The sequence below is a fragment of the Pithys albifrons genome, chromosome 5, assembly GCF_047495875.1.
Source record: "Pithys albifrons albifrons isolate INPA30051 chromosome 5, PitAlb_v1, whole genome shotgun sequence".
Lineage (NCBI taxonomy): Eukaryota > Metazoa > Chordata > Aves > Passeriformes > Thamnophilidae > Pithys > Pithys albifrons.
The window spans coordinates 47,049,120-47,059,731 of record NC_092462.1 but is presented as its reverse complement, the minus strand read 5'-3'; the positions used below and the strand labels follow the sequence as shown (position 1 = coordinate 47,059,731).

General features: G+C 38.2%; 1 protein-coding gene across 1 annotated transcript; it reads right to left on the bottom strand.

The window, feature by feature from the left end:
- Nucleotides 1-14: 14 nt before the first annotated feature.
- Nucleotides 15-9,899, bottom strand: PPAT (phosphoribosyl pyrophosphate amidotransferase). Its single transcript, XM_071557103.1, has 10 exons — nt 9,696-9,899; nt 9,011-9,123; nt 8,748-8,893; nt 7,744-7,816; nt 6,309-6,460; nt 5,781-5,908; nt 5,253-5,474; nt 4,368-4,488; nt 2,951-3,116; nt 15-171 (listed from the first exon to the last, which is right to left on the bottom strand). The coding sequence occupies exons 1-10, from the start codon at nt 9,897-9,899 to the stop codon at nt 15-17; spliced, it is 1,482 nt and encodes a 493-aa protein (XP_071413204.1).
- Between the last annotated feature and the right edge of the window lie 713 nt (nt 9,900-10,612).

Sequence of the window (10,612 nt, the reverse complement as noted above, 5' to 3'; positions counted from 1 at the left end):
GCCACGCTCACAGTTCACTCGTCCCAGTGTGTCTGTACTCCCCCGCCCAAGGAGGTGGTACGGGCCGGGGGTGTCATGTCCGGGGTGGGCAAAGTGGAGCGTGGCCCGTCCTGCGCCTCGGCCCCGGCAGCTGCTGCCTCGGCAGCTGATGCCGGCGAATGGCGGCCCTCCCTGGATGCAATTTAGAGAGGCCACTTGGGAGTGAGGGTGACGGGGTGGGGCCGTGCTGGGGGGGGGGGGGGACGCCGGTAGTGCCCTGAAATCACTGAATCGTAGGGTAGGAAGGGACCTTAAGGATCACCTGGTCCCAGCCCCTGCCGTGGGCCGGGACACCTCCCATAGACCGCATAGCTCAGAGCCCCATGCAGCCGGGCCTTGAACGCTTCCAGAGATGGCGCATCCACTGCTGCTCTGGGCAGCCTGTCCAGTTCCTCACCGCCCTCACAGTAAATGATTTGCGTCGGCTCCGAGCTGCTTTCAGGGTGACTGTATTAAAGAAGCCTCCGTGCGTGCTGCCCGGGAGCACCGCAAAGGGAGAGAGAACGAGCAGAACAGTTCACAACCATTTTTAATGTTACACAGGGGAGAAGTTAGACATTAGCTTTGCGCTGTTTTGTCACATTCCGTGATAGTTTGGCACAGTTCCACATCAGTAATACAGCAGAAACAGTTTCACAGTAAAACATTAATACAAATAACACCTAAAGCCAGAGTTTTTTTCCTTCAGCATACTCAATGGTGTGTGTGTGGGGCGGCTGTATGTCATGAAAAAGGCCTGGCAGCCTGCAGCATAGATCCAGCTGTCAGAATAAAATGACACTTGAAAAGTATCTCCCCTTTAACTTAAGGTTTTGAAAAATACGTACTAAGGATTCGGCATGTAGTGCATCTCCAAATGGCAATGCTCAGCGTGCAGACAGAATGTCTAACATGGGGGGGTATAAGACAATAGGACTCATCTTTTAAAATCAGAACTATGCCACCTAATGCTCAAATCACATTGAAGCAATTATTACCAGACTTCAAAAGAAACAGTTTTGTTGAAAGCACATTAAAATAGTATTTAGAGCGTTTGCACAAGTTTCACTTGCAGTCTGTGCTATGGGCAGTTTCAAACAGACAGCCTTCTGCTTGCAGCCTTCTTAAACGGTGCACCGAAGTGTTTATGTCAAAGTAGAAAGGGCTCATCACATGTATTTATAACCTAAGAGCTCAACTTAGCCCTTTTTCTAAAAATTATTTCTTCCCTTTTTAAGGGCAGGAAAGAACAATGAAAAATGTTGCTAACTGTTCTTCTCTTTTCTCATACTCCTTTCTGGAAGAGGGGGCAGGCAGTGTCCACCCTGTTCTGTGTTCAATTTAATGTCCAGATAAACTGTTAGAAGAGATCCACAGACACCGCCCAATATGCAGATCTGGTCTTTGGTGAAGAATGCACAGTTAAGAGCACAGTGCTCATCAAATCTAAGTTCTCCCATGGGCTTTACTGCAAGTAGGTTCTGATTCCACTGCACAAGACGCAGTCTTGACTTCATTAAATGTATTTATGTTCTTTTTTGAACTACGATTTTTGTGTTTTGATTGTCTATCAGGCACAATTGCTACAAATCCCACCTAAGAAAACTTCCTTTTGAATTTAATCACCAGTAATGTAATTCTCAACTATATGGAAGATGATGGGGAAGGAAGAAGCTCTTAAACTTTTCTGTTTATTTTTTTAACAGCATCACAAACAATTATAAGGCCAAAATACACAATATTAAATAGAAAATCTCAGTTGCTGGTATTGAGTGAAAAAAATGAGGTATACAAAAAATTTTTACAATTGTGCATAAATTTGCAAGTTTTCAAAAGGTGCTTTTCCATTTTCAGCTAGTGGTTCATTGTCCAAGTGATCTTCCCATATACAAGTAACCGTGTAATTGTGATCAGCTGAATAAAATAGATGTAACAGCTACTGGTTCTTTAGAACACCTGTTTTTTCAAACATTACATTTATTCTAACAGCAGTAATATATAAAATAGGACTAGACCCAAAACAACTCACAGTCTTTGACTGATATATTGTTTCTACTGTTAAAATTTATTTTTACTGTTATGACTTTTTTTGAGTTTACTTTGGATGTTGACACATGAAAAGCACACTGAGCAGTAGCTCAGACTTCAGAAATTGTCAGGTCTTATCCTGCAGAGCACAAGGTGTAAAACAGAAAGGCTGTGCCAAGGTTTCTTTTTCTCCTTCCACGTTGTTATTGGCAACTGCTAAAAGCACACGAAGGTAATGTAATTACACTGGAATTTAAAAAATAAACTAGAGAGCTTTTGGCTGAGCATTTCCCTGAGTCTTCATTTTTTAAAATCGTATGTTAGACATCATGTGCACAGAATCTGTTACAAAGGCCTCAATTAATAAAGGCTGCTTAGCTATATATGCGAAAGTTACGTACTTCTTAAAAAGCCTAAGCAAGAACTGTGGAGGAAGCAGTTTGAGTCTTCATAATCTGGTATTTTTCCTAAGGACAAAAGCAAACTTCAGATGCTTTTAAGATGCATTAAGACTTTGACAATTAGAAATTACACCACACAAATCATGATTTGTGAACAAGTGTAATGGGGATATCTTTCGGGGCAACATCGAAGCAACAAACTCTGGGACTGCTACAGAATTAAAAAACTTTGGTTTTTATAGCACTCTGTGAGAAAATAGAAGGCACAACTGTGCATCAAAACTACATGATTTTGTATCTTAATCTACTTACATTGTTTTCATCAGCACATATGACTTTTATGTAAGTCTTTACTTAAAGATGTGTTTGAGTAACAGTAATTAGTTAGCTGTAATAAGGTTTCTGTGTTACCTAAATGCAGGGAGGCTATTTAGCAAGAAGGCAGTGTGGAAAAAGGTACATTCAACAACAGATGAACTGATGTCCATCCACTAAAAATTCACCATTCTAGCTCTACGGGATACTCTCCAGTAAGACATGCTGTGCAATGGCCAATCTTTCCAATTAATGACTTCTGCGGTTTAAGGCTGTTCTCTTGTCTTGCTTTGATGCTTTCTTGCACAGATGAGACTAGCCCTTCCACAGAAAGATAGACAACACTGTCTGCTCCTAGAGGAGATAAAGAATTCATGGGTTAAAGATGCAATATTGTACCAAATGCAATGCCTTTTGGAAATGCAGTTACGTTATTTGATGCTAGGTGGATCACCTTACCTAAAGAGAGTGACTGAAAAATTACCAGATCATAATATGCCTTGCCCTTCTCAAGTGCTTTGTACAGGGAGCAGATTCAATGAAATCTAGACAGAAGGTTCTGAGTTGGGAACAAATAACGTCACACCTACTGCAAAAACAGAAGCAAAGTCCAGAGTGCGTATTAAGGCTGCCTTAACTCCCTGTAGTCTCCCAGAGCTACCCTGTGGTTCAGGTGTGGAAACAGATGTGTGTGTGGCTATTGTTTCCCAAATCTGAGCACTGAGGACTACTAAACCTCCCTGGAACTTGAAGGAGGAGAAGACCATCATGTTCAAAAAAAGTCATTATGCAGTTCATGCAAATTTTCTAGCAGAGGAAAGTTTGATACCCTTTCATGTCTTTAGTTTTCTATCATTTGCAGTCACATGGTGAATAACACTTAAAATTGAGATCCTCCAAACTTAAAATATTTCAACATGCCTTCACAGTAATTTGGGGAAAAGAATTCATTGCAGTATTAGTGAGAATAAGTATTTAACATATGAAATACGAGCTTACAATGGAACATAAACTGCTTATTCTCCATTTGTTCTGCTGCAAACATGACTTGAAATTTGATGAGTTTTTTAACATTCTTTGCTTGGTTTTAAATGTCACTTTTTCATGAAATAGATAATGCAGTTAAAATTATTAACATAAATTTAAATTTGTAGAGAAATCAGTGGGTGTTTACAAATTCTGAATTTTGTGAATATCTCAAAGTGAAACTACATCTGCTTTTCATTATAGGACAGATTTTCACCACTTATTTTCTTCCTTCTAGCTCCTTACTGTGAAGTTTCCCAGAGGGAGCTGTAAGTATTGGAAAGCTTTGTTGTCATTCTTTATTTGTAACTTATGCTTATTCAATTATTTTAATACTTTCTATTGTTTAGAGAAATACAGCCTGCTATGTCTTAAAAAGTGTGTAGCTGAATTGATTTGATCCAGAGTACTCACAAAGCAGAGATTTAGCTTATCAACCTTACAATTTTATAGTCACTTTTACCAGTATTGCATTGATGTGTCGGACTTTATCTTGAAGTAGACTATAAAATACCTGAATCAGGTGAAAACTCATTCTCTCAAAAAAAAAAAAGAAAAAAAAAAGTAAGTAACATTTACCTATATAGTTTGCAAGATCATGAAATTCAGGTCTATTGGCAATGAGTTCTTCTTTCGTTGGAATGTTTATTCCCATGTAACAAGGAAATCTTATGGGAGGTGAAGCCACACGGATGTGCACCTGAATAAAAATATAATTTCAAAACAGCCTACAATAAGCTGACAGTCAGCAGATCACAACACAATAGCAAAGTCCCAGTTCTGCACAATGAAAATGAAGAACAAAACACAGCACTGCACAGAAATCATCAAAGGGTTGAAAGTAACATAAAGTCTTTTCAGATGCCAAGACAGCAGGAGAAGGAAAGACAGTTTTACAACTTATTTTTACAGCATTTCCTAATGTTCTTAAAAGGTTACATCTTGATTTTGCTTTTCTTCTGTGGTGTTCAGTCCTTGGTGCACAAGTTTCAGTTTACAAAGTCAAAGATTATATGGAACATTTTTGCTCCAGTGTCTGACTTGCACACTCTGTTTTGCTTAAAACATCTTTATCAATTAAAGAAATGGTGCTCTGGTGACTTAAGGCATGTGGTATTTACAGCAGTATGTGGTTGAACTTTATGCAGTTCCACAAGTCACACATCAGGAATACTTGGTTTTCCGATCCTAACTAATTTATTTTCCATTCTCTTTTTATTTGCCAGATAGTGCTTTACGAGACCTGTTTCTCTCACCCTAATCATCCAAAAGTCACAGTCACACAAAAGAACCTTCTTAACCTATTTTCACAATAAACATGCACTAGCCATTGGGGTTTTTCCCACACTTGCCTTTTTAAATAAGGAAACAATGTATAGTATAAATGAAGACAAGCTCCCTGTGTTTTAGCCTCCTATCAACTTCTATTCACATCTGTATTGTACTGACTCAAAATTAACTTACCTCTTTTGCTCCCGATTCTCTCAGTAGTTTTATTATGGGTGAAATGGTATTGCCCCTCACGATCGAATCATCAATGATAACAACGCGTTTGCCTTTGAAATTGTCAGAGAGAACACCAAACTTCTTTGCAACACCAAGCTGCCGTAACCTCATGTTTGGCTGGATAAATGTTCTCCCTACATATCGATTTTTACAGAGTACTTCAACGTACGGTAGTCCACACTGCAAGCAGGAGACAGTTAAACAGAATCAATATATAAGGAATTGTTATTCTCAGTTCCTGTTTTTTTAAAGCAACCTTAGGACTTAGTATGACTTCACAGTAACGAAAAAACATTTGAATACCTTAATATAAGGGGGTAATGACAGAAAAAACAAAGTAGATGACTCAAAGAGAGTACCCTGCATACTGAAGATATAAAGCTTTACCAATACAAAGCTCTTACAGCCCATATCAATATAGTCTATTACAAAAAGAGGTATGTCTAAATATGCTTGGGGGAAAAAAAGAGGCAAAGTAACATATACCTTTTGAGCATAACCAAGAGCTGCTGGAGTTGCAGACTCTGGAACAGTGCTGACCAGGTCTGCTTCCACAGGTGCTTCAATAGCAAGCTGCTGCCCACATCTTCTTCGGACTGAATACACCATCTGACCTAAAGAACAGCAAGAAGTGTTTTTCTTGGTATGCATAATTCAGATATCCTCTCAGTTTGCTGTAAAAATTTCTCTGGCAAGTTGCAGTCATAGAAGTCAGTGAGAAAAGCTCCAGAACTAAGAACCAGTCACTTGCATAAAGTTGTTTTTTTATTGCCTTCCATAATGCCACATTCCAGCATTCACATTCGTATCACTATACAGAGAATTAAAATCCAGTTTGCTCCTCCTGGTGAGTTTCATCTCAAAAACGTTGCCAACTCATTCTATCCCAGCTGTGCTCTGCAAGCTTACATCCAGTGGTACCCTACTGTGATCCCAGATCATTTCCAGCATCATTGTGCTCAAGGATAACATCTCCCACTGTTTAGGGAGGAGCCCTGTGTATTATTTTCGTACCTTCAAAAATACTGTCTGGTCTTGCAAAATAAACATATTCAAAGATGCAGAATGCTGACGGATCTTTTTCAGGTCTTCGTACAACATCCAGTGTCTGGACATCATGTCTGGATATTTTCACAATCTCTCCAGGAAGGACCTCACGATAGTACCTTGAAAAAAAAATACAGAACAGTTAGAAATGTCCTAAACATGGATGATAGTTCTGTATAAACAAGAGTCAACTGACAGAAAAAAATGCTTTTGAACATCCTAACATGAAAATTTGCTTCTATTTTAAGATTTGATCTGGAGGCTTTTAAGACCAACATGCTAAGACAAGTGACCCTTACTAAAACACTCTGAATTAATATCTGAAAGCAGTAAATTCATAGTTAGTACTGAGTAATTATGGTATTCATCCTGTATGTGAGATGCACAGTACAGGCTTAATTGAGATTGAATGTATTTTAATAATATAGTCCTGAATCAATAGTAGAGAACTTTTCTATGAAAGCTAATAAATATTACAGTGCAATATAAGAAATATAATCAAGAACAGAGATGGTAGACAAAAAAATTCTGCCTCACAAGCCTAATCTAGAGAAATATCTGTCTAAAGATGACCAAAAGCTACCCCGAATGACAGAGCAGACTAGAAATGTACATTCAAATTCTTAAACCTAAAGAAATATGGACTAGTATTATATTTATTATGTTACAGTGTTTAACCTTATTAAACATTTTTCTAGACACTTCAGTGAGTCCTCAAGTGGCTATTCTAAAATAGTCAATATAAATCTATTGCAAAACATTGAAATATTCTGGTGATACAAATCAGAGGTGAGCAAATCTGTGTTTATTCACAGGTCAGATATTAGCAGTAGCAGGCAGCAGTACTGGCTACAGTAGAACTTTAAACAAAATTTCTTTTTTAAAAACCCACAGGTTTCAGCTGACGGTCCCATATCCTGAGCTTCTCTTAACAGATTTTGAAGAAGGTTCAGAAAACAGTTGATTTTTTTTCTAACAGGGAGGCCAGCTCATAAGACAGCATATGCTACCGCTCAGGATAGTTTAGCCTGTGAGCTACCAATGTAATTTTTCTGTAGCTACAGAATTATTTTGTAATACAGCAATGCTGCTGCAAGTGAGGCTAAAATGAGTAAGTTACATGAGTAATCAGGTATAATGCAACAAGTAAGAAGCATTTACTTTGCAACACTAAAGTAGTCTTTACTGTTACTTTCTGCACAGGTAATTCTTCTTTTACAATCATCTGCTGGAGAAAATATACTGGCAAAAATCAGGACTGGCAAAAAAGAATCCTCCACAACTAACTAATCCTTGATGGTTTTCATCTTGTTATAAATTATGGTATTTGGCAAGTTGATACTTAATGTTTAATCACTGCCTGAGGAGAGTTTTCAGATTAAGTGAGAATCAGGACACTTACTCTGCACCAATAGACAAAAAGCTACAGGATTCAGAAGAGACAACCCATCCTTCTGTTTCAGTGTTATCTTTCCCTGAAATGAAAGATTTCAGTTAGAGTCACTAATTCTTGCTATCATGACCTCCCCCAATTATATTCCTGCTGCAGTATTTGGCTTGCTATGGTTTAGGTTGCCAAGTGAGCAATTAAAGACTGTTGTAATTTCTAACTAAAAGCATTCCACAGTTTCTGTAATATTATTTTTTTAAAAATCCCAAGCAAATCCACAACTAAACATCCTAAACCTGTTACAGGCAGTAGTAACAGCATCATATTCGCAGCCCTGGTGAGACAGACAATTCAGGGACCTTTGTTATCCCCGCACTATTTAAAACATTTCGAATTCTAGTTCAGTGAACTTAGACATACATAATTACTTTTGTTCCCATAAGAAACTCCTTACTTTTCCTATGCTAAATACATTAATAGATAGATGCTTTTGAATACAATGGCTGCTGGATTGAATTCCAGTAAGGAGGGTTTTGAGAGACAATCACAGGAAAGATCAAATTATGTTACATTGGGTAGGTATGTTTGTATGCTTTAAAAAGTCTTGGTAATTTTTCTTGTGGTTAAAATTACCCAGTTTTATGAAGATATGGAAGCATTTACTACTTTGCCTTTAAATTATTTTAGTTTTTAAAAAATGAAGGTATTTTAATCTCACTTAATAGAAAATGATTTGCAGGCTGAAACACAAAGAAGTTTTCCCATTAACTGACTGTATAGTGTTCCATTGCTGTACTACATTTGGCTGGGTGCTTGGAATTAAGAAATCTGGCACTTTTTGCCCACCTTACCGTAGAAGAAAGAAAGAAACCAGACTTGTTTTTTTCAGAACCGACTTTTGCATCACATATTCGTACCTACACCTCAGTAAGTGTAATTTTAATTACTTATATCAGTGATTCCATACACAAACTATGTATATGGATATATGATATATATAGATATATATGGTTTACCTTTTCCATTCATGTCCCCTACTGGAATAAGGCGACCAATGCAGAGCGGGCGATTCCCATATGGATCACGTACTGCATAGATTATGTCTTTATGCATAATTAGCAATGAATATGAAGTTGGAGTTTCCTTCATTAAGTTTTTTATTCTGGAATGAGACATAGGTCACATAACTGTGTGTCACGCAAACAGCTGCGTGCATTTACAGTGCACACCATGCTGAGAATAAATTGCTGTTCTTGCTTCTGAAGCCCATCCTCCTCACCTGGCTACCCAGTCGGCTGTATCGTCATTTTCGAGAGGAGGTGTGAAAGCCAGCAGCTGAGTGATCAGTTCACTGTCAGAACTGGTTGACAGTCCTACACCATGCCGCATAAGCTTTTAAGACACAAACCAAAAGTGTTACCAGCATAAGAAAAACAAAAAATCTGACATAGCACTTCTCAGATTTTAATCTAACACCACCTTTGTGCAATGAACAAATGTTCTCGAGTGTATCAGTGCTTCAGGTGATCAAGTCATAATAATGCCAAGTTTCTTCCAAGAAACCAACTAAGTAAAACAAGGTGGTACAATCATCTACACTAGTACTACGTTTTTCCATTTTCATCTCCTTTCTTTGTTCCACATACAACCAAAACTAATGCCACCGATATTCAGGGCACAAATTCATGTTTGGGGCATTTAATTAGCTTCATGCATGATCTGGGAAGAGAGGCAAAATACACAAGGGAAAACATGAAATTGCCTACAGTGGATCCAGAAAGAGGTATCAAGGCAGAATGCCCTCCCCAGGATCTTTTCGCCTGCAAAAAAATCTGTTTTGATTAGGGTAGTCTTTCCTTACCCCGAACAGTTTGGTATTAAGGAAAAGTACAGCAACCTTATTCTCACTGCTGCCTCACACTCAGAAAGAAACAACGCCAGAAACCTCCAGAGGAGGTACTAACCTTCCTCCTGAGTTTTGCAGCATTTGTTAGCTCCCCATTGTGTGCCACAGCGATCTTCCCATGAAGAGTCTCTACAACAAAAGGCTGGCAATTCTGCAGCTCAGAAATTCCTGAGGTGGAGTACCTCGTGTGCCCAATACCAAGGTTTGAAGGGTACAGCTTCTTCAGGCTGTCTCCATTGAAGACGTGATTTATAAGACCCATTCCCTTTGGGAGAAAAAGAAAAAAAGGTTCTGTTTGGTTTTATTTTCCTGGTAACTTTCTCATTTCTTTTTCTCTTTGGTTTTGGTGCAGTATTAATGGAACTTTAAGAGAAAGGAGAATAACCTAAAAGAAATGGGAAAGAAAGAAGCTGAGTAGGTGTCACTGTGGTACATCAGGTCTCATTAATCTTGTTTTTAAATAAAGCAATATACATTTTTGTGCTCAGGATTTTCATGAAACGATCTATTCCCTGACTAAAAATACATCTCCTGAAAAACACTACCAAACTGTTGTGTAGTTTAATAACATCAGAAAAAAAGACTGCCAGAAGACAGGAAAGAAAAGAAAGAATATGCAAGGACAAAGTTCCAGGTAGGGATACCTTTTAGTAGTGGTATACTGAATTCACTTTTAAAGTGGGTCCATGGTAATGTTTATTAGATTCCACTGTCATTTTTGCCAATGTCACAAGTAAAGCTTTTATAAGAAAGATTTTATTGTTTACTTAACTTCTATCTAAAGCAGAAATAGAACAAACCCTTTCACTCAGCTGTCAGCACAGGAGTTTTTTTGGCAACAAGCATTATGAGACAATTTAACAGCAAGAATAGTCCAAAAAAGCTGCACAAGGAGTAGAAATTAAGACTGGAGTCCAGGTCTGCCTGTCAACTCCAGCTTCTGCCACGGCCTGTGGAAAATATTTACATACTTCT

Bases quoted from the DNA above. Each gene is read 5' to 3' on its own strand.
- PPAT (XM_071557103.1), bottom strand. From the start codon at position 9,899: ATGGGTCTTATAAATCACGTCTTCAATGGAGACAGCCTGAAGAAGCTG. The intron at 5,909-6,308 runs GTACGAAAATAA...GCTGTTCTTTAG, and splicing joins ACCAGACAGTATTTTTGAAG to GTCAGATGGTGTATTCAGTC. The intron at 5,475-5,780 runs GTATATGTTACT...TCCTGCTTGCAG, and splicing joins CTCTTGGTTATGCTCAAAAG to TGTGGACTACCGTACGTTGA.